The sequence below is a fragment of the Rhinatrema bivittatum genome, chromosome 1 (genome assembly GCF_901001135.1).
Source record: "Rhinatrema bivittatum chromosome 1, aRhiBiv1.1, whole genome shotgun sequence".
Classification (NCBI taxonomy): Eukaryota; Metazoa; Chordata; class Amphibia; order Gymnophiona; family Rhinatrematidae; genus Rhinatrema; species Rhinatrema bivittatum.
The window spans coordinates 415,762,865-415,787,234 of NC_042615.1; the positions used below are offsets into that span (position 1 = coordinate 415,762,865).

General features: G+C 43.7%; 1 protein-coding gene across 3 annotated transcripts in view; it reads right to left on the reverse strand.

The window, feature by feature from the left end:
* The window catches only part of RNF38 (ring finger protein 38), a 589,332-nt gene that overhangs the window by 322,741 nt on the left and 242,221 nt on the right, over positions 1-24,370 (reverse strand). For all 3 annotated transcript variants that reach the window (XM_029602782.1, XM_029602791.1, XM_029602800.1), the window contains exon 3: positions 15,827-16,020. In XM_029602782.1, coding sequence (XP_029458642.1) covers positions 15,827-16,020 — 194 coding nt within the window. The remainder of the gene's footprint in view (positions 1-15,826; positions 16,021-24,370) is intronic.

A 24,370-nucleotide genomic window follows, 5' to 3' on the forward strand; every position in this document is an offset into this window, starting at 1 on the left:
AGAAAATAGGGAATACCTTAAAAGTAGAGGTACACAAGATATTTGATCCGTGTACAGGGATATTTGGTATCCTAAAGAATCCCAATTCTTAAACTGGACCTTAAATTCCGCCTTAAAAAGTCTCCGGGATATGGAATAGTCCCTTTGCCTTATGCCTTGTGGTGGTGGTGGAGTCCGCCATGAGTAAGGCAAAGAAAACGAGACTTTACCAATCCCACCAGGGAAGGCCAACAAAATCCTGGATGACTCTGGCCATAAAATATTCCAAAGTTCCATGCTAACCTCTCAAATTCAGCAGCACTAATTTTATATGGTGCAGGACACCTCTACAAGTGCCTTCATCTGAATAAAACAGATAATACCTCAACCGCTTCATGATTTAGAGAAGGGGCTCAAACACTTGTGTTCAGTCTACGAATCTTTTGAGACTAAATCCTGCACATCTGCAGCATCCATTTCAGCTAATATGGCAGGGTTTTGAGCTAGTGTAATTAGAAAGCATGTGCATGAAAAGCTCGCTGATCTCCCATGCCTGGGGGACAACCTCTTCGGAGACAAACTAAGGGAAACAGTCTCCCAGATCAAAGAGCAGAATGTAGCAGTACAATTTCTGACCTTCTCTACTGAGCACCAAGCACCACATACAGACATTACTCACAATACAAGAAACTGTACTTTCAAAGGAAACTATACAAACTGTATCCTCAATATCTGCCGTCTTAACCTTGGGCGCAGCCATAGCAGTCACAACTGAGAGGCCATCAATGGGATTGAACACAAACAGCAGCAGCAGACAACTCTAAAATCGCAGAATCTTTTAGCTCCAGCCAGCCACAGTCAACCACTTCTGCCAGGTGCAGAAGAAGCAATTATTTCTGAGCATGGTCCCAAATAACAATGGACCAGTGGGTCCTCAGTATAATCCGGTATGGTTACCATCTAGATTTTACCAATCTCCCCAAACTTCTCCATCTCGCCCTACCCTCCATGGGACCTGTTTTAGATTCCCCTCTCACACCTGGAGGCAGAGAAGCTATTATCACAGAACTATTCAGCTTCTTCTATGTGGGCTTCTATTCCCAATACTTCCTCATTCCAAAATAAACAGAAGGACTTCATCCTGTTCTAGACTTCAGGTCTCAACAAATCTCTCTGAAGGGAACAATTCAAGATGAGAACTCGCAAATCAATTTTGCTCTTCTTACAACCAAACGGTTGGATGTGCTCTCTCAATCTAAAAAGATGCATATACGCACATTCCGATTCACCAGACTTGTTGGCAGTACCTGTGCTTCCAGATAGGATCCACTCATTATCAATACAAAAGTACTCTCCTTTGGACTCTTCTCTGCCCCAAGAATCTTCAAGACGTGTTTAGCAGTAGCTGCGGCCTATCTCCATCAAGGTGGGATACAAATTCTCCCTAGCTGGATGACTCTCAGTTTCTCCAAACCTAGAATCCCTACAGACAGACCTACGGATCACCATACAATATCTAGAAGCTTTGGATTCCTGATGAATTACAAAAATTCTATACTCAAATCAATGTAGATTCTGTTTCAGAGCAAAAATTGATTCCACTCTACCAAGAGTGTTTCTTCCAAAAGACTGAGCAAATTGTCTACATCATCTTGCTTTACAGCTGAAACATCAATCCTTAACTATGATACGCAAGCTTCTAGTCAGCCTGGGCCACATGGCAGCAGCCATTCATGTAGTTTCTCACACTCTGCTCCACAAGTGCCGTTTACAATGGGGTCTAAAGACTCAATGGTCAAGGATCTGACAAACTTTCAATTAAGATTTTTCTCACAGTCTCCATGAAAAAAAAAAAAAAAGACAAATTGTGGCTCAGAACAAAGGCCTTAAATGAGGGAGCACCTCTGAGACTACTTCCTCACCAGTTAATCCTCACCATCAATGCATCGACCCAGGGTTGGGGAGTTCACATAATTCAGTATCAAATGTAGGGTCAGTGGTCCCCACAAGAAGCAACATATCACATCAACCTGCTGGAGCTCAGAGCCATCCAGAATGCCCTGATCACTTTAGAGCACTTGCTGCAGGGCAAAACTATTAGGATACACATGACAATCAAGTAGCCATGTTTTATCTAAACAAGTAAGGAGGTTTGGTTCCTGAGTTCTATACAGAGAAGCGGTTCAGATATGGGAATGGGTGGTCAATCGCTCAATCACTCTCCAGAGCAACATACTTTACCAGGCAGGGCAAACATCCAAGCAGACAGACTCAGCAGGGTGTTTCATCCACATAAGCAGTCTTTCGACCAGGAACTAGCCATCGATATCTTCTACCATTGAGGCTAGCCATAGATAGAACTCTTTGCAACAGAACACAAAACTGAACTAGTTTGTTTTTCTTCTACCCAGTCCCAACAGAATCACAGGACACATTCCTTCTTTTGTGGTTGATGGGTCTGCTTATTTATATGCATTTCCTCCAATTTTTCTCATTACATGGACAGAAATGCATTCAAGAAGAGGCAGAGATGAGTTTCATAGCTCCGGCATGGCGGAGACAACCATGATATGCCTATCACATACAATTATCAGTCAGAATATGTCATACTGGGTCAGACCAAGGGTCCATTAAGCTCAGCATCCTGTTTCCAACAGAGGCAAATCCAGGCCATAAGAACCTGGTGAGTACCCAAAAACTAAGTCTATTCCATGTTACTGTTGCTAGTAATAGCAGTGGCTATTTTCTAAGTCAACTTTAATTAATAGCAGGTAATGGACTTCTCCTCCAAGAACTTATCCAATCCTTTTTTAAACACAGCTATACTGACTGCACTAACCACATCCTCTAGCAACAAATTCCAGAGTTTAATTGTGCGTTGAGAGAAAAAGAACATTCGCCGATTAGTTTTAAATATGCCACATGCTAACTTCAAGGAGTGCCCCCTAGTCTATTATCTGAAAGAGTAAATAACCGATTCAAGTCTACCCGTTCTAAACCTCTCATGATTTTAAACACCTCTATCATATCCCCCCTCAGCCGTCTCTTCTCCAAGCTGAAAAGTCCTAACCTCTTTAGTCTTTCCTCATAGGGAAGCTGTTCCATTCCCTTTATCATTTTGGTCGCCCTTCTCTGTACCTTCTCCATCGCAACTATATCTTTTTTGAGATGCAGCGACCAGAATTTTACACAGGTGCAGTCTCACCATGGAGCGATACAGAGGCATATGACATTTTCTGTTTTATTCACCATTCCCTTTCTAATAATTCCCAAAATTGTTTGCTTTTTGACTGCCGACGATTTCAATGTGTTATCCGCTATGACGGCTAGATCTCTTTCTTGGGTCTAGCTTCCAAGACCTCTTGGGAATTACCCAAATTTCTTCTCAGGAGGGAGAACACTCTTACACCAGTTTCACTCCTCGTTCCACCTCATGATGTGGATGTCGAACGTTAAATCTTAGCACCTTTGCATTTGCCTCTGCCAATACAATACGTCTTCCTCTCCGTAAGAAACCCAACTCATCACAATTATTCCTTTAAATGGAAATGCTATTCCAACTGGTATATATCTCACTTTAGCGACCCTTTCACTGGAACAATCACTCAACTACTTATACCAACTTTCCTAAACGGGATTCAAAACTTTGTCTGTCAGAGTTCATTTGCGTGCTATTGCAGCTTATCATTGACAAAATAAGGGGCTTTCCATCTCGGTACACCCTTTCATTTCACGCTTTATGAGGGGCCTGCTTCAATTACATCTTCCAATACGAAAACCACCATTCACTGGGATGTTAATGTTTTGACAGGTCACGTGACAAGCCTATTTGAACCACTGGAAACAGCACCACTGAAATATCTAATATGGAGAATATTATTCCTAGTAGCTGTTACATCTACATGACAAGTCAATGAACTTCAGGCCTTGGTACATCTCACCCTACTTGCAATTCATCCATGACAAAGGGGTACTTTAACTGCATGCAAAATTTTTGCCAAAAGTAGTATCCATTTTTCATCTAAATGAAGCTGACTACCAACTTTCTTTCAGAAACTGCACCAGAATGAAAGAGAAAACACTGCACACCTTGGATAGAAAACTAGCCTTAGCTGCTTATATGCTGTAAAATGTGTGTCCAAAATTTAGGCGTCGCAAAGCTAAGCACACTTCTGTCCTTCCAAACGTAAGCAGACAAGCAATGCAGCCCAAATTGTGCGCACAAGCCAAGCGTCCCTTAACCTCCCTTGGGGGCTAGAACGAATGTCAGAACAGCACTCCAAAGCACAGAGACCGGAGGATGGGGAAAAGACTTACAAATAAAAAAAAAAAAAAAAAAAGAAGGAATAGAAGGGTTGGGTTTTTTTTAATTTAAGTCTTACCTGAGCTCCGCCATTCCCAGATAAATACAGGGATGGTCGCCAGCTGCGGAGGGAAAGGGCATATACTATCACAACCACACTCATCTGAAGGACCATAGAAATCACCTCAGGAATTCTTAACTGGGGAATGGACCATTTGGTATCACTGCAGGAGATTGGGGGTGAATTAAATTTCCTTTAATTTTTCCTTCTAAAACTTGAAGCAATCCCCAGTAGGGAGATGCATGTCCATCATCTGCTAGAGACAGAATACTGGCAGGCTGATGTCACTGCAAGAGTATAGCAAGTGTTGCTTACCTGTAACAGGTGTTCTCACAGGACAGCAGATGTTAGTCCTCACATATGGGTGACATCACAGGATGAAGCCCTGTACGGAAAACCTGTCTGTCAAAGTTTCTACAAAGCTTTGACTGACACCGGCACACTGAGTGCACTGAGCATGCTCAGCCTGCAATTATCCCTGTGAGCCACAGGTGTCTCCCTCAGTCTCGTCTTATAGCTAAAAGCGCAAGCAAAACTAAAAAGTAAAAACGTATACAGACCCAACTCCGCGGGGTGGTGGGTGGGTTTCGTGAGGACTAAGATCCTGCTGTCCTGTGAGAACACCTGTTACAGGTAAGCAACACTTGCTTTCTCACAGGACAAGTGAGTACAGAGCTGAGGATGCCCGAGAGTGCACCAAATGCACCCAAGACGCGCGAAAGGTGCAATGACGGGCATCCTGAAACCCTTAATGGGTTGGTGGAAGGATGTTGAGTAGTTAAACCAAAAAGAATAAGAGTAGACGAACTGGCCAAACATGGAGCATGCCGGCTAGTCGTATCTAAGCAATAATGGGCTGCAAAGGTATGGAGAGAACTCCAGGTTGCAGCCTGATAAATATGTACAAGCAGCAGCGGCCGAGGGGAAGCTATTAAGGCTGGGACTGTAGCAGAGTGTGGTTACACACAGTGTTGTAGTGAAATGCCTGCTTGTTGGCAGAAAAGAGATACAGACCGTCAATTAGGAGGAATAGATCTATTTGCCCACTGGAACTCGCAACTTGACTCTTGCCACATAAGGAAAAAGAGTTAGGTGGAATTCCTATGGAGTGTAGTGCAATCTAGATAGAATGCAAGTGCACTATTACTGTCCAAGAAGTGGAAAAAACCCTCTCACTCGTGTGAGAGAGAGGTGTTGGGAAAAATGGGCAGAGTATATCCTGCGTAAGGTGAGATGCAACGTCTACCTTAAGAAAGATAGAAGTTGAATGCGTAAAAACCACTCTGTGACGGAGGAACGCAGGGTTGGATGAGTATGTAACAAAGTGTGTAACTCACTGACCCTGTTGGCAGAAATGACATTTATGAGGGAAAGTATTTCCCACATCAAACTGTGAAATCACAGGAATGGAAAGGCTTGAACGGAGAACATATGAGACTTTTAAGGTTCCATTCCGTGACTAGTGAAAATAGAGGCAGCTTGATCAGTGGATAATCCATGGTAAGCTGACTCAGAAGGGGTTTACCGTAAATCGGGTATCCCCACTCCCAAACAATACACCAATTGAAACAGAGGTATAGCTATGTGGAGGATGTCTGGGGAGCAGAATCTGAGGAAGCAAGAGAAAAGAGTGGTGTAGAAAAAGAAAACAGGGTAATGGTTTTGTGACGCTACAAGTACCTGAGAACATCAGTGAGTCTATGATTTGAGACTGACTTGTGAGAAGGCAAATTGATGTGATAGATTGAGAAGTATGGGAAGCATACTGGTCTCGGCCAGGACGTGGGTCTGAGGAACAGTGAACCCCGCCCGGTTCAACATTAGAAGAGTGCTGGCTATGAGAGGCAGCAGAACAGACACATTTAAGAGGCCCTTGATGGAAGAAAGGCATCAATGGGAACGCATTGGAAACATATATAGGAAGTAGAATCTGTGCACTGTATGGTTTGATTCGGACGCAGAGGGCAAGTTCGGTTGACCTCAGCATTAGAAGATTTTTCCCGCTACACATGTAGTCCGAGACCATTCGAGAGGATGGAAACCTACATGGAGAAGGTCTGTTAGTGCGTTCAGTAAATCTCTTAGATAAGTGGCCTGAGGATGCATGAAGTGAGCAAGAGCCAAGGGTAGAGCTGTGCAGCTTCCTTGCAGAGCAGTGAAGAGGTTGTGCGTGCTTGGAAAGTGCATTGTCCCTATGCTGTCTGTCTATGCACAAAGATTTGTTGAAGAGCAGTATTGAAAGGCATAAGGGTATAACTCATGGCTACAAGCTCCAGGAAGTTCATGTGAAACTGTGCCTGGAGTGGAATAGACGCATATTGGGTTGAGAAGCTTTTAGGTCAAACTTTACAACCCTGAGTAAATGCGAGCATGAGCAGAATCAGATCAGGTTTTGGTTCTAGATTTGCAATATGGATGAGGGACGAAAGCGGTTGAACAACTTAGACCCACTGATAATGGAATTTCACTGAATCTAACCCATAGCAGTTTTGGATCTATGAGGAAAGTGCATAGTGAAAAAACCCCATGGCCCGACAAGGAAGAATTGAGGGGCTGAGGTTATGGAAAAATGCTCTCAAGGACATGTAAGAAATTATTAGAATGTCTGCGCGTATGCTGGACAGGAAGGTCATTATGACTGTGGTGTCCAAAAATGTTGTATAAAGGATTTTATGGCAGTGACAGTAATCCCAGTTAGTAAATGTATAGTGAGTCATGAAGAAGTGAGAGCTCCTTGCGTGGAGTGACTGCGGTTATGCAGTTGTCCATGCAAGGAAAATCGTGAATGATGTTGCACTCCGCAGAGAAACAGCATTCGCCGATAGTGATTCAATGAATACCCCAGTTGCCAAAGCTGGTGCAACCGGCAGAGTTTGGGATTGTAATATTGTTGACTCACCATGAAGCACATAGAAAGATTAGAGGTAATGTACTTACTGCGATATTATGAAAGCATGGTAACGAGAGATACCATTTTACCTGTAGCGTCTGGAGGAGTGTACCGGGAAGTTTGGTACAAGGAGGGGTGGGCGCTCTGATAACCTGCCAGTTGGGAGACCAGGAGGCATCCAACTGGAGGGGCTGATAATCTGGATATCACGTAACCTCCCAAGGGAGCATGAGCGGTAAAGCCTTACCCGCATTTCTGTGTGCTGTACAAGGAGACAAAGAGACCTGTCGTCAGGCTTTGAGGTGGACTTGTAAGTAAGGCAGTATTTACTGGATCTCGTGTTTAGCAGATCAGCGAATGCACCTGGAACTTTGGTTCTGAAGCAGGAACCAGAAGCCAGAGCAATAATCAGAACAGAGCCTCGTTGCTGAAAAAGGGAGGAAGCCCTGATGCAATCCCAAAGATATGAGAGAGAGGCTCTCTTGGTATTGTGGCTGATATAGCTGGCATAGTGATATGTGACACTAATACGGTTCTTGGAAGGTACATGACCTAGAACGTTTCGAACCATGTGGCTGGAATTAGAGAACACATCTCAATGGGAATGCCGCAGAAGCGGGTACTTGCCATCCGACGTGGATCGCCGAAGGACGAGCCGGTGAAGATTGCTGGCTCCATGGATTCCAGGAGTCATCGAGGGAGTAGACGCCCGTCTCAACTCTAATGCCTGGTATGGTGGCACAGGTATAGAGGAGACAGGCTGAGCGTGGCTGGCGCAACCACAGTAGAATTTTGCGGAGGGCCATAATCCCCCACCGATGTCGGTGGGGCACACCTCTGAACAGGGGAGCCGATTAACGAGCTTGTGAACCCGGTCCTCGTCGCAGCGGCTCGATGTCTGACGCCAGTGCAGAATTCTTTGGAACTTGTTCCGGTGTTTCTGGAGCACCAAGGACTGCCAAAACTGTGCGGAACAGTGCCGATGGCAGTGGTGATGTTGCTCGGCCCGAGCACTGTCCAGCATCGAGAAGGATAGCACCGATGTGCTGGATGGCGGTGGCGGACGGTCACCGTGTCGGTGATGATGCATGCCACGGTGCTCGGCCCGGTCTTTCCCCAGCACCGAGATGGATACCCTCGCTGTCGTGGATGGCGACTGATGACGGACTGTCAGTATGCCTGCACTGCTCCTGGCAGTATGTAGTGTCTTAGGCTAAAAACGGGGCTTTAATAAGATCCCAAAGCATGGAGCACTGTGTTTAGGCGAGAGCATTACGTGGCGGTGCTATGTCTGTGTTGACTGTGTCGATGGCGGCCTCAAGGGTATCATCAAAATTATATATGAAAAAACGTCGATGACTAGGCCAGAGTAATGATGACAGTGACTGAGCAGTGACGGCATCGGCGTAGGTATCTATGGGAACAATGTGACATCGAATAATCGAAAAAAACATTGTTGGTATCGGAAAAATGATACCGGCATCGACGGAGTCGATGACCGCATCGATAGGAACGTTGAAGACGCCGATGGAAATTACATGGGCGTCGAGGGCATGGCCATCGACGGCATCGATTGGATCGACTCGGGCAGCAATGATGTCCATGGCATCGATGCCATGGATGTGGGCACCGATGGAATCGACCTGGCATCGATCCCCATCGATGGAAATGTCCTGGGCATTGATGGCATCCATAAAATAAAGGATGGCATTGATGGAAATGACCCTGGCATCGATGGAAGTGCCCCGGGCGACAGTGGCATCGATCCAGGCATGGATGGCACAGAGACAAGGTGTACGTCGATGGCATCCATCCGGGCAATGATGGCACCGATGAAACCCAAGGGAAAATCAGTGCCATGGATGAAAAAACATGAATGGCACTGATAGAAACGATGCAGGGGACGATGGCATCAGAGTACCGCGGGGGGAGGTGGTACCGATGGCATCAAAGAATCCAGGATGTTCCGAAGGGGGTACCGATGGTAGGCAATGGGGCCATCGCCTACGCGAGTGGTACCGAAGAATCGAAGGACCTGAATCTACAGGGGCCCTGGCAGCAACGGAAACCGTGGAAGTCCCTGTTTCACTAGCGCTAATAAACAGGCAGAGTGTCACAGAGGGACACCACAGGCTGTGTGTGGCTTAACTGAAAACATAGGGAGAGGGCAAGGCCGCAGTCGGTGGCAGGACAACCAGTGGAGGTGACAGGAACAGACCGAAAAAACAGGGCATAGTACTCACTGAGCGTCGAATAAATGTACAGGCTAAGGGGAGACCTGTGGCAGGGAAAAGTGTTTGGAGGTAAAAGTGGTAAGTGTTTCCAGTAAGGAAAAAGTGTTAGAATTCTCAGGAGCTCCTAACCGCTATGCTTACTGCAGAGTGGAAAAAAGAAAGACTGAGGGAGACACCTGTGGCTCACAGGGATAATTGCAGGCTGAGCATGCTCAGTGCACTCAGTGTGCCAGTGTCAGTCAAAGCTTTGTAGAAACTTTGACGGAAGTTTTCCGTACAGGGCTCCATCCTGTGATGTCACCCATATGTGAGGACTACCATCCTGCTTGTCCTGTGAGAAACTGTGATGTCAGTTTTGCTCAGTCTCCATCTGCTGGTAAAGGTGCATAACCCACTGGTTCTGGATTCATCTGACTAGAGACTAGACAATAACAGACAGACAAATTTTGTGAAACTTGTCATGGACGTAGTCAGCCATATTCTAGGCAATGAGTGAGGTGGGTGGTGGTGGGAGGCAAAGGCAGTTTGAAGATGGAAAGGACCACCGTGAAGGAGTTTGAAGATGCAAAGGGACCGTGACGGTTGTTTGGAAGGGTTTTCAGAAGGACATACTAGTCTTGTTTGGTAAGTGCAACAGCAGATTGGAAGGTGGTCACCATTAATTTTTGTAGAAAGCTTGGTGCAAAAGCACCACAGAATTCTGGTTAGAATAGATGGATGAGGGACAGTTTCCAATCAATCCCTGGGAACGTGTCCCCAGAACTCTCTCCTCTGCCGCATTCTCCCCTACCCTTCACTGCAGAAATGAGAACCAGAGACTGAGATCTGCCCTGGACAAATTATAAAAGTTTGGAAGTTACGGAATACAAGCATTTTAAATAAAAGCCACACCGGTGATACACATAATATGCCTTCAAACTCCACTTACTCTCCTAGTTATTTCAGATGCAATCTGAGGTCATAAATGAAGACGTCCAAGTTGCGCTCTTCAACGATTATGTTTCAAATCAGTTTTATTTGCACGAATCCTTACCAAAAGGATTGTTTCTTTCTGTGTTATTTGTTTTTGGTTCCCCCTTCGCTCTTATACTCATACTTTGTTTCTATGTAAGTTGATGGTTGGCCTCCGAGCTGTTATTCTTTAACTCGCTTTGAACTCAGTTGCTGGAAATGTGTGTAAAAAAATAAATGATAATGTTGATTGCTATGAGATCATCAAAAGCCTCTAATTTTGCAAATTTGTATGTTGCTGAGTTTGAGAGCAGTACATTTATGGGTCACCGTGGTTTCTGAAGATGATTGATACAGATATATAGACATCATCTGGAATGTGTCCATATCAGAACTAGAAAATTCCATTTGTGGATTAATACTGTTGATAAAAAGTTGAGATTCTCTTTGGTACAGGATAGACATTAGCTTCCTTTTCTTGATGTAATGATATCGAGATAGGGTAGTGATCTGCATACAATGGTAGGAAATCAGTGGATAGAAAACTTTTTGCGTTTTGAGGCCATCATCCAAGACCATTAAAAATGGACCTGCTAGTCATTTCTTTCGCATTTGCTGATCTTTGAGTCACTCTATAATGAGTCACATGATTCACACCAGTTTCTCTCAGCATTTAAAGGCTCTGTTTACATTTGGAAGACTTTAAATAGTATGCAGTTATTGGTATAGCATTTCTTGATGAGATAGCCTTGCTTTTTTTTTTTTTTTAGCCATAAAGAAAGCATACCTGAGGGTATTATACTCCAATCATGACAGTTTGATGCAGTACAAAACAAAAGAACTGCACAGAGTTGTGTGTATTATGAAATACATGAATAAAATTACTGTAGTAGCAATGTTGATTCAGGGCCATTGGAATTGAACCCCGCTTATTTCAGAGGGTTCAATATTAAAGATCATGTGGTAAATGCAGCATTGCCAGAAATTGGAGCTATAAGCAAGCCAGCGGAAGAAGGTCATGTACCCTGTCAATAATGTCAAGTGTTCTTTAACCATATCTGAGAAAATAGGGTGAATCCTGTGACTCATTATAGAGTGACTCAAAGATCAGACTGTACCACCATATTTTTCATTTATGCAATATGTCTTTGTCTAATGTTTATGCTGGACATACCAAACAGACCATACAGATCTGTCTGATTAAGCTCTGTAATTTAAATACAAAAAAAATAATAAGAGTCACCATTAGTTCAGTCTTGTTTGGATCGGCAGCATACCTTTCTGCAATTTAAATGGACTGTGAATGAACTTTTTGCATTATTTCAGAGAGGAAGTGATCATGAGGCTCAATTATAAAGAGCAATTCTGGATATTTACATTGAAAACAGTAATGCATTATGGATTAAATGAAGAAACAGAATGGCACCCAATTAGAAAGTTAATGGTTAACTTTCATAGGATGAACTGAGTGTAGAAGCCACCAATCAAGAAACTTGCAATGCTGGTTCCTGATTGGTTACGTTTAGATTACATCATAGGATAAAAATGGCTGCTTTCAGATTCCTTTATGCAGTTTCAACAAATTCATCAGCAGATCTGAAATGGCACCGAACTTCTGAAGCAGATTGTTTCAAAATGTGGGTCTGCATCAGATACCAGCAATTAAACACTTGGATGCTGTTTGGGGAAAACTCTATAGAAGGGGAGAGTGAAAAGTCACAATATTGATAAGTACTTATTTGTGTTTATATAAAAAAAAAAAATGTCACATTAAGGACTATTGAAAGATCAATGATTATAATAGGGTACCAATCGCATCAGTGAAGTGAATGGTAAAAATGTATCTTATATTGAGTGCCGAACAAGGGCACTGTAAGATAAAGCAAGTGTTGCTTACCTGTAACAGATGTTCTCACAGGACAGCAGGATGTTAGTCCTCACATATGGGTGACATCATCAGGATGGAGCCCAATCACAGAAAACTTCTATCAAAGTTTCCAGAACTTTGACTGGCCCCTACTGGGCATGCCCAGCATGGCACCAACCCTGCAGCCAGCAGGGGTCCCCCTTCAGTCTTTTCTCCGCACTGCAGTAGCTTCGCGGTTTAGGAGCTCTGTGGAGATTCCTGACAGGAATTTTCCTCATGGAATTTAACTAACGTTAAATTGCCCCACAGAGGACCCTCCTCTAACTTCTCTCTAGCTGCGGTACTCCGGTAAGTTTTTTTGACAGTTTTCCGTCGATTACCGTCTAGTTTGGCCTTTGCGGCCTACTGGCATTCATCCATCCCGTGGCTCGATTTTTTCTATGGCCACGGCGTCGGGGTTCCGCCAGTGCCCGGACTGTACTTGCACCATGGTGTCTGTGTAATGTGTTTAGGCCGGGAGCATGATGTCCTGACTTGCACCAAATGTGCCCTCATGACACCCAAAGATCACAAGGCAAGGAAGGAGAAGATGGGACTCCTCTTCCATGCTCACACCCCGATGCCGTCCATCGCATCGACGTCATCGGAACCGGCACAGTCAACGTCGCAACAGCATCGAACAGGCACTCCACTGTTTACCCTTTTCCACTGAGAATATTGTCCATTTAATCCTACTCTCTGTTTCTTGTCTTTTAACCAGTTTGTAATCCACGAAAGGTCATCGCCTCCTATCCCATGACTTTTTAGTTTTCTTAGAAACCTATCATGAGGGACTTTGTCAAACGCGTTCTGAAAATCCAAATACACTACATCTACCGGTTCACCCTTATCCACATGTTTATTAACCCCTTCAAAACAATTAAGATTTGTTAGGCAAGACTTTCCTTGGGTAAATCCATGTTGACTGTGTTCCATTAATCCATGTCTTTCTATATGCTCTACGATTTTGATCTTTAGAATAGTTTCCACTATATTTACCCAGATCACCGCTGGAGCCCTTTTTAAATATTGGGGTTACATTGGCCACCCTCCAGTCTTCAGGTACAATGGATGATTTTAATGATAGGTTACAAATTTTAACTAATAGATCAGAAATTTCATTTTTTAGTTCCTTCAGTACCCTAGAATGCATAGCATCCCGTCCAGGTGACTTGCTACTCTTTAGATTGTCAATCTGGCCTACTACATCTTCCAGGTTCACAGTGATTTGGTTCAGTTCGTCTGACTCATCACCCTTGAAAACCATCTCCAGAACTGGTATCTCCCCAACATCCTCATAAGTAAACACGGAAGAATTGAATTCATTTAATCTTTCTGCAATAGCCTTATCTTCCCTAAGAGCCTTTTAACACCTCGGTCATCTAATGGTCCAACCGACTCCCTCACAGGTTTCTTGCTTCGGATATATTTTAAAAAGTTTTATTATGAGTTTTTGCCTCTATGGTCAACTTAATTTCAAATTCTCTCTTCGCCTGTCTTATCAATGTTTTACACTTATCTTGACAATGCTTATGTTTTATCCTATTTTCTTCAGATGGATCCTTCTTCCAATTTTTGAAGGATGTATTTTTTTGGCTAAAATAGCCTCTTTCACTTCACCTTTTAACCATGATGGTAACCGATTTGCCTTCCTTCCACCTTTCTTAATGCGTGGAATACATCTGGACTGCGCCTCTAGGACTGTATTTTTAAACAATGTCCATGCCTGTTGAACACTTTTAACCTTTGCAGTTGCACCTTTCAGTTTTTTTCTAACTATTTTCCTCATTTTATCAAAGTTTCCCTTTTGAAAGTTTAGTGTTAAAGCTGTAGATTTACTTATGGTCCCCCTTCCAGTTATTAGTTTAAATTTGATCATGTTATGATCACTATTGCAAGTGGCCCCACCACTTATCTCTCTCACTAAATCCTGCGTTCCACTAAGAATTAAATCTAAAATAGCTCCCTCTCTTGTTTCTTCTTGGTTCCTGAACCAATTGCTCCATTAAGCAGTCATTTATTACATCCAGGAACTTTATGTCTCTACCAAGTCCTGATATTACATTTATCCAGTCAATATTGGGGTAATTGAAATCTCCCATTATTATTGCATTGCCAAATTGGTTAGCTTCCCTGATTTCTCTTAGCATTTCATCATCTGTCTGACCATTTTGTCCAGGTGGACGGTAGTATACTCCTATCATTATACTCTTACCCAACACACATGGGATTTCTACCCATATAGATTCTACTGAGCAATTAGTCTCTTTTATGATCTTTATCCTATTGGACTCCATACCCTCTCGGACATAAAGTGCTTCACCCCCACCAAGTTGATCCTCCCTATCATTGCGATATAATTTGTACCCTGATATAGCACTGTCTCATTGGTTATCCTCCTTCCACCAAGTCTCTGTGATGCCAATTATGTCAATCTCATTATTTACTGCTATTCACACTAACTCTCCCATCTTACTTCTTAGACTTTTGACATTGGCATACAGACATTTCAAAGTGTGTTTTTTGTTTGTATTAACAACCAGCATTTCAGTTGTTAGGGATAATTTGGAAATCATTAGCTTCGGTGATTTTTTACATATAGGCACATGGACTACGTTTGCTTTTATTGGAACCTGTTGGGATACCCTAACTCTCCTGGTTTCATTAGTATCCTTCAAGGATACATTTCTCCGAACCATGCACCATTGTCTCATCCATGTATTGAAACTCTGGAGCTCTGCCTGCCTCTGGGGACCTGCACGTGGAATAGGAAGCATTTCAGAGAATGCTACCCTGGATGTTCTGGATTTCAGCTTTCTACCTAAAATCCTAAATTTGGCTTCCAGAACCTCTCTCCCACATTTTCCTATGTCGTTTGTGCCCACATGTAACATGACAGCCGGCTCCTCCCCAGCACATTCTAGCCTCAGGATCCTCCCCTTCCCTAACAAGTCTCCAGCCTCAGGATCTTCCCACTTCCCTATCAAGCCTCCAATCTTGGGGACTTCCCCCACCCAACATTTTCTCGCCAAGCCAGTTCCTTGCTGGTCTGCAAGCTGGCTTGCTCTCTAGAGGATGTGCTATCAGCTGCACTGCCTGCTTCTTTCCATAACTCATGCTGATCTGCATGTCTTGCAAGACACACAGAGAAGCATACGATGCAGCCAGCAGCACGTCCCCTACCAAAAGCAGGATGGCCTCGAGGAAAATGCTGCACACAAGACCTTCCTGTGGTCAAAATTTGGTCGGGCCACAGCTAAGGTGGCATACCCCTTCTGACATCAATGACGCCAGACATAGTAACACTGTTTAAATTTATATTTAAATTAATCAGAATTTTTGTACCATGCATAGGAACATCTACAACTATTACACAATTCTTGTGTAATACTTGGAAAATAGCATTTTGCCTAGCAGGCTGAAATTCATTATGTATATGCTGAAAGGAAATAGGCAGAGAAAAAAATTAATTTTTGACCTTAAAGCAAGTAACTTATTTTACCTCCTCCTGTTGCGGGCAGGTGTGTTGCATCTTTCCCCCAAGAAGTGATGTTGGTTGGGTCGAGCTGAAGGAGGCCGCCTATTTGATGTCATCTCCCATGGTCGCATTGGTGGTGAAGATGCTGGAGATACTGCTGTATAATCGAAGACGGAATGAGAAAGCCGCTGGCGCTTAGGACTTGGACTTTCTTCACTCTGACCATTAAAAATAAAACAGACTGCCTTACCACTTGTTAAAAATGATGGTTTTCATAAGACAGGATAAACATATGAATAGACATAAACCTATATACGAACTATTTTATTATGCTGGAATCTATAATACCTAGAGACTGTGACTATAATCAACATTACTGATTTGGCAATTCACTTATTCATAAAATATCAACATTAGATTACAATTGTATAAGGAAAGTTTCATCTCTTTTTCTGTAATTTTTTGACCTACAGCAAATAAAATTAATTTAAAAATTAGAGCAGAGAGCACATTTTATTCTTAAATTGACTTTTATTGCTCACATTGCAGTATTTTTGTTACAACAGTGAAGGTTTTCAAATTTTGTGAGTGTGGCAAGCAATTACTGTTCAGCCTGATATTCAGAGAAAAGAAAAGCAATACTTTTTTGATAAGAGATCCAGATCAAAAATATATTTTTTGTAACAACCATGAAAAATATTTGAGTTGCAAAAGTGGGTTTACAGCCAATTATGCTCATTCCTGTAGTGGTTTGTTATTGCACCATGGAATTTGCAATTTTTTTTAATATAATTTTTATTAAGTGTAAAGCAATACGACTATACTTTGAACGTCAAACCATCAATAAAAACATTCCTACCATATACAACCAGTTGACAACCCATCATGTTTCTTAGTAGATAATACCAAAGCCAGATAATAAACTGGAAAATATTAGATGTATACCATTAATATACTTTTCAAAACATTCCCATAGCCCAAATAACCCCTTAGTTGCCATAAGGTTTGTTTGCCAACTAAAGCAGGGCTGCGACCGGAAGATCACCTTTTCATCGGCCCCACAACAACCAACCACCTAGCCTCTGCTCCGCACATCCGGCACTAACACCATCGGCCCGCTGCTGCCCTCGTCCGACCTTGGAACTCCTCCAGGCAAGGACGCACCTCCCGGATCCAAGGGCACTCCACCCCGCCGTCACCACAGCATCTGACCACCCTACTAAAGCAGGGCCGCAACGTCAGGTGTCTCGCGCCTGGCGTCACGCGCCTCAAGGAGTGTGACCTAAGGGGCATCCCCCCTTAGTGCGCCCCTTGAGCTACCCCTTCCCTTCTCCCTTAGCCGTTTTTCTTCCTTGGCAAACCTCTCCCCCCGTCTCAATTTGCACTTTTCAGTCCTGCTACCTCCCCCATTACCCCTGCCACCTCCATATAATCATACCACCTCCTCTCCTTCTCCCCACTCCCTCTCTACCCACATTCTGCCACATTAGAATCTTAGTTCCTCATTGCTCTTGTGAACTTCCCACCCTCCTGCCCATGCCTCCTCCTGCACCTGCTCCTGCCGCAGCTGCCATTGTCTCTCCGAATATCCCCCTCCTCCCACAGTGTAGTCTCCCTCCACACTCCCCAACACACCACAGACACCCCCCCCCCCCCAATAGCGGTTCAATATGCTGACACACCCCATTCCCATCCTCAAATACCACTCTTACAACAGGAAGCCTTTAGTAAACATTCCCACCCCCATGCCCCAGATCCCTGCTAACCCATCATGCTATCTCCCTTCACTTAGCTTCTTGGTCTTTCTGCCTTTACCCAATTACTCTGTAATTCACAATCCATCTCCAAAAAGACACCCATCCTCAATGATATTCTTCTAGACTCTAACTCTGACATATTCGCCTTAACAGAAACCTGGTCTCAAGAACGCCGACGCAGTCCTCTTGAACCAACTGCCCACACACAATTACGACATCCTTTCACTTCCGTGACCAAAGAGAAGAGGAGGAGGTCTCCTGCTAGCAGCTAAGAAAAGAGCTCAGATTCTCTGCCCACCCAGCTAATACAGTACCCAAGCTAGAAATTGGCCTATTCAAGTCAATACACCTACAAATCTGCTTAGTATATGCCCCCAGGCCTCCTTGAGAACAACCCATCCCCACTCATAGAATTCATAACAGAAAACTTAGACTTGGCTAGCCCCTCCATCATTCTTGGGGACTTCAACCTTCATGTTGACTCCATCCTCCCCCTCACCCACTTGCAACATCTTCCTCACTTCTCTTAAAGCCATGGGTTTCAATCCAATAATAACCGACCCCACTCACAAAGCAGGCCATTCCCTTGACCTTATCTTCATAAACTCTCACATCCTCACCACCAACACCCTCTCATGCACCTCCATCCCCTGGTCCGACCACGCATTTGTAGCAACCTCCCTATCGATTATAAATAAACCCTTTCCCCCTCACACTAACAAAAAAACTATACAATTCAGAAAACCATGCTGCAGAGATGAACTCATCACCTCCCTCTCCAACGCCCTGGAAAAACTTGACCTTACTGATACTGAAGCGGCACTCTCGTCTTGGAATGAGATCACCATTATAATATTTGCCAATACCCTCTGCCCACAAACTACGAAAGTGCTAAACACCTCCAACAGTCCAAAAAAACCCTGGTACACACCAGAACTAAAAAAGCTTAAACACGCCCTGAGATGCCAGGAAAAGAAATGGCGCAAAGACCCCTCACCATCTCAATTGGCAAATTACAAATCCGCCCTACACTTATATTGCACAACTATCCTTAAAAACAAAAAATGACTTCTATGCCATCAGAATCCATGACCTACAATACAATGCCAAAGCCATCTTCACATACATCGCTGAGCTCACCAAAAACTGCCAACCCCACCTTGCCTGACGAAGACACCCAAACCAAATGTGATAACTTTTGCACACTACTTCTGCAACAAAAATTGCCAAGCTCATACGCTTTCCTTCCATACCCCAACCTACTACACCCATCACAATACCCCCCTCACCCCCCTCACCCCACTTAACACCTCTGAACTGACCCTCTTCCTCTGAGACATAAGCCATTCTAAAGAAAATGAACCAGCACGGCACCCCTCTGACACCATCCCCACCAAATCTCTCGTCCATACCCAATATAATAGCCAAACCCATCGCCCCCTTAAAACTAGACCTCCATTAAATCTTTACTCAAAAAACCTAATCTTGACCCTTTGATCCCTCTAACTTTCGACCCATCTCAAACCTACCCTTCTTGGTCAAAGTACTTGAAAAAGTAGTTAACACACCCAGCTTTCAGACCACCTGGAAAATCATATCATTCTTTTCCATCACAATTCGGCTTCCGCAGATTGTTCAATACTGAGACACTTCTAATCTCCCTCACTGACACCATTCTAAAAGCTTTCGACAAAGGCCAATCATACTTACTTGCCCTACTTGAAGTATCCTCTGCCTTTGACACTGTAAACCACAACATCCTACTAACCGTCTCAAAGAAATTGGAATCTCTGGAACCTCCCTCCTCTGGTTTGAATCATACCTAACCAATAGACTTTAACAAGGTTAGAATTGACTACATTGAATCTAAATCTATACACCTATCCAGGGGTGTTCCTCAAGGCTCCTCCCTCTCCTTCTACCCTCTTAATATCTACTTGCTGCCACTTTGCCAACTTCTTTCCAATTTAGGCCTCTCTTACTTTATTTATGCGGACGACATACAAATACTCTTCCCTATCACAGACTCCTTAGCAAACACTCTTAGAACCTAGGAAAACACCCTATCATCTATCAATAGCCTCTTCACCAGCCTGAATCTGGCCCTCAATACCTCTAAAACGGAACTTATCTCACCACTCCACAACCCTATAAGTGCCCTGCCCCAAGCTATTACATTCTCACAGCAAGTACGAGATCTCGGTGTCACCTTAGATAATCACCTCAACCTAAAAAGAAAGATTTATTGGCTCAACGATGAAAGAATGCTATTTCAAACTTAACACACTTAAACTCAGACCACTCCTCCCACCATAACGGACTTCCGCACCATACTCTCCAAAATAGTTTATTCTAACTCCCTACTCTTCGGTATCCCCAAAGCCTCTATTAAACCCCTACAAATGCTTCAAAACTCCGCTGCCAGAATACTCACAAGAAAAGACCATATCACTCCCCGTCCTCAGAGATCTTCACTGGCTCCCCATCTCCTCCTGTATCATCTACAAAACACTCACCATCTTACATAACACCCTTCACAACCAGAACATGCGCTGGTTTAAATGACTCCATACAGTTCCACATCACCAACAGACCTACCAGATCTCTTATAAAGGCACTCTATGCACTCCTTCACTGAAGCTTTCCCCCTTAACACCACAAAAGAACGTGCTCTCTATCCATTGCAGGTCCATATACCTGGAATTCGATGCCTTCCGATCTCACACAAGAACAGTGCACACAGACATTTAAGAAAAAGCTCAGAACATGGATCTTCAAACAAGCCTACTCCTAACCGTCTTACCTCTTTCATTCTTTTCTTGATACCCTTGCTATTGTACTAGTCCTTTACATGTATTTGCAACATTCCATTTTTTATGCCCTCCCTTTTTTCTTGCCCGCTCCATTGCTTTGTAACTTTGCAACTTCTATCCCCTTTCTTCTTTTCTCTGAGATTGCCATGCTCTCATATTGCGTTTTACCATTTCCTTTTGAAATACCTTTATTTCCTTAACTCTGTTGCCATTGCTCCAGTTTTATGTAACTCTTTTTTCCCTGTTAACATTGTTCTATGTAAACAGGCATGAATGTACCTACGAATGTCTGTAGATTAAAAAAAAAACCCATAAATAAATAATTAAATATATCCTGGCGCAGCAACCACTCTAAAAAGGCATGGTGATTCATAGCCAATATCCAGGCTCCAACTGACAGAAGTACATTGTTATGCCAACAAGTTAAAACCTCTCATTTAGCCATTATAAACCAAGTGGCAAGGAATCCATATCCAAAAAGTAAAATTGAGCAAAAACCAGTCCACAAATATCAACAAATCAAAAACACCAGGGACCAAAACAAATAAATACAGTTTAAAGGGAAAATAGCATCAAATGTGCTCACTCAAATTAATTCGCGGGCTCTTGCCTGCAATGGGCTACAAGTATCATACAATTGAGCACCTTGTTTTACCTCATATACTTTTTCCCATACTTAAACCTATAAACCTCTAACCTTCACCACTAAACTATATCTAAATTAATTCTATCATCACTAAAATTCTACTTAGTGATAAGAGAATTTACTAAAATCAAAATTGATCTTTAATCCTGCAAAGGATCCATAAGCATTGATACAAACCATGATTTCAAAGAGTCTAGTAGAGGGGTTCTCTATGAAAAGCATATCATTGTTAAACATGCTCAGTTTTATCTGTTTTAAATAGAATGCCCTGAAAATGGAACATACTTTGTAAATCAATAGCTAGTGGCTCAATCACTAGAACATATAACAAGGGCAGAGACGGCTCACCCCTGCCTTGTTCCTCTTTAGAGAATAATTTCCTTTTTTTTTTTTTTGGAACAGACAGGTCAATGCAGAACCAGTAGATTATGCACCTCTACCAGCAGATGGATGCAAGCAAAGCAGACAAAACAGATCCCTGCAGTGACATCAGCCTGCCAATATTCTCTGCAAAAGCCAACTGTGGACAAACTAACAAAAACTTGATTAACAGACAACCACTCTAGCACTCAGCTAACAGGAAACAACTGAGCTCAGAAAAGAAGTGCAATAACACTAGTCTAGGGACTGGACTGACAGACACTTATTAGTACTCCCTGGAACACACAGCCACGCAGGAGGACCATAGCACAACCCATTTGGATGCCAAGGGCAGGAAGGTGGATTCACCTGTCTGTACTAAAGAAAATGAAATTATCAAGTAAATAGTAATTTCTCCTTTCTTAAGATTCAGACAGGTGAATCAAGAACCAGTGGGATGTACCAAAGCTACTCCCGAATAGGGCGGAAGGCTGCTCGCGGTCTAGTCAAAACTGCACACTGTGCTCTCCCAGGCCTGTACATCCAGGCTACAATGCCTGGAAAAGGTATTTAAAGAGGACCACGTCGTAGCTCGGCAAATGTCGATGGGAGACAATCTAACCTCTCTATGACACTGCCTGAGCCCTAGTGGAATGAGTCCTAACCTGCTTAGCATCCACATACATTACCATAACTACCTCCTTAAACCAGCGGGCTATTGTAGCCAGCTACGCTTGTTCACCCTGTTTACTCCCACTATGGAATATAAACAGCTGGTTCGTCTTCTTGAGAGGTTCACAAACCTCTAATGCCTCAAGATAAGCCTCTTGACATTTAAGGGCCATAACAGGCAGTATTCCTTCGCATCTCTTCCCTATCCAGAGATGGCAGGGAAATAGACTGATTCAAATGAAATCCAAGACCACTTTTGCAAAAAGGAAGGAACATTATGCAACTGAATCGCCCCTGGAGTCACTCGTAGAAACAGCTCAGGCAAGACAAGTCTGTAGTTTGGTTACTCGCATGCAGAACAAATTGCCACAAGAAACGCTGTTTTCAAGGACAGTAACCTGAAGGAAAGGTTACACATCAGCCAAAAAGTAGGGCTCGCTAAAAAATCCAAAATTAGATTTGGACTCCACAAGGGCACCAGTAAGCGCAAGGGAGGACAAAGTTGCTTCACTCAAGAAACGGGTCACATCTGGATGAGCTGACAAGGGTCTACCATTCACCTGACCTCTGATATAGGCAAGAGCTGCCACCTGTGCCTTTAATAAATTAAGGGCCAACCCTTTACTCAATCCATCCTACAAAAATTCCAAAATGAGCAGGTTCTTAAACAAGAACCACTCAATCTTCACACCAAGCCTCAAACACTCACCAAACCCACACATAGGCTAAGGAAGTAGCAAACTTTCTCGCTCTTAGCAAGTGGCAATCACCACAGTAGAATATATTCACGCTTCAGGAACAGAGCCCTCTCGAGAGCCATACTGCAAGACAAAACTGAGTCAGATCTTCGTGAAGAACAAGTTCCTGCCGTAGCAGATCCCTGTGCGCCGGAAATCGGAAGGTAGAGTTCACCAGGAGCCTTCACAGATCTGCGTACCACGATCTTCTGGGCCAATCTGGTGTCATCAGAAGCACCATACCCCTGTGACTCTCGATCTTCCGAATCATTCTGCCAATATGGGCCATGGGGGAAAGGCATACAGCAGCTTGTCCTCTGGCCATTACAGCACGAGGGCATTGATGCCCAAAGACTTTAGATCTCTCCTGCGACTGAAGAATCGAGGAACTTACGCCATTGTGAGCAGTCACCAGTAGGTCCATAAACAGAAGGCCCCAGCAATTCACTATTAGCTGAAATGCCTCGTTTGACAATTCCCATTCTCCCGGATCCAGACTCTGCCTGAAAAGTAGGCCTCAATTTTTCTTTTCCTGCAGTGTGCGATGCTGAGATCTCCTGAAGTTGTTACTTCTGCCCATTCTGTATGTTGGGCTATTTCCTGCGACACTTGCTAGCTCTTGGTTCCTCTCTGCCAACTGATGTAAGCCACTGTTGTTGCATTGTCCGACATTATCCAGATCACTCGACTCTGAAACCTGTCGCCAAACTGCAAGGCATGCCAACTGGACCTCACGGGCTTCCAACCGATTGATGTTCCAGAAAGATTCTTCCACACTCCAGCTCCCTTGCACTGTCAACTAACAATGAGTTCCCCTACCCTGGAGGCTCACATCTTTCATAAGTACTAGCTAGTATGGTGATCTTAGAGAAACCCCCCTTTCTTATCCGCTTTTAACACTACTGCAGTTGAGTGCAGACCTCCATTGGCAGATGAAGCCGAATCGAATAGTCTTGAGACTGTGGGCTCCAATGAGACAGCAGACAGGCACTGAAGAGGAAGCATATGCACCCTCACCCAGGCCACCACTTCCAGGGTCACCACTATCATCCTAGCACCTGTAGATATGACCACACTGTCGGGCCATATCATGTTAATCAATAGACGCACTGTGACATCAGCTTCTGAATATGGCCCACTGGCAGGAACACTCTGCCCTGTTTTGTGTCGAACTGAACACCAAGATACTCTATGCAACTGTGATGGCTAAAGACTGCTCTTAGCCAAGTTCATGACCAAAACTAGCTTCTGCAACAAGGAGATCACCTTGCGTGAGACCCGGAGGTTCTCTTCCAGACTCTTGGCCAGAATCAGCCGGTCGTCCAAGTACGGGTATACCAGGATACCCATCCTCAATTCCATTGCTACCACCACCATAACCTTGGAAAAAGTTCTGGGAGCAGCTCGAAACTGATAATGACACCACAAAACACAGAAATCATCAATGCTTTAAGCTGGATGGTAATATGCAGGTTCACCTCAATCAATTCAGAAACGTGAACTCAGACTGTACGGCTATTATCACGGAGCACAAGGTTTCCATGCAAGAATGAGTCACATGCAAACAGTTGACCCCTTGAGAT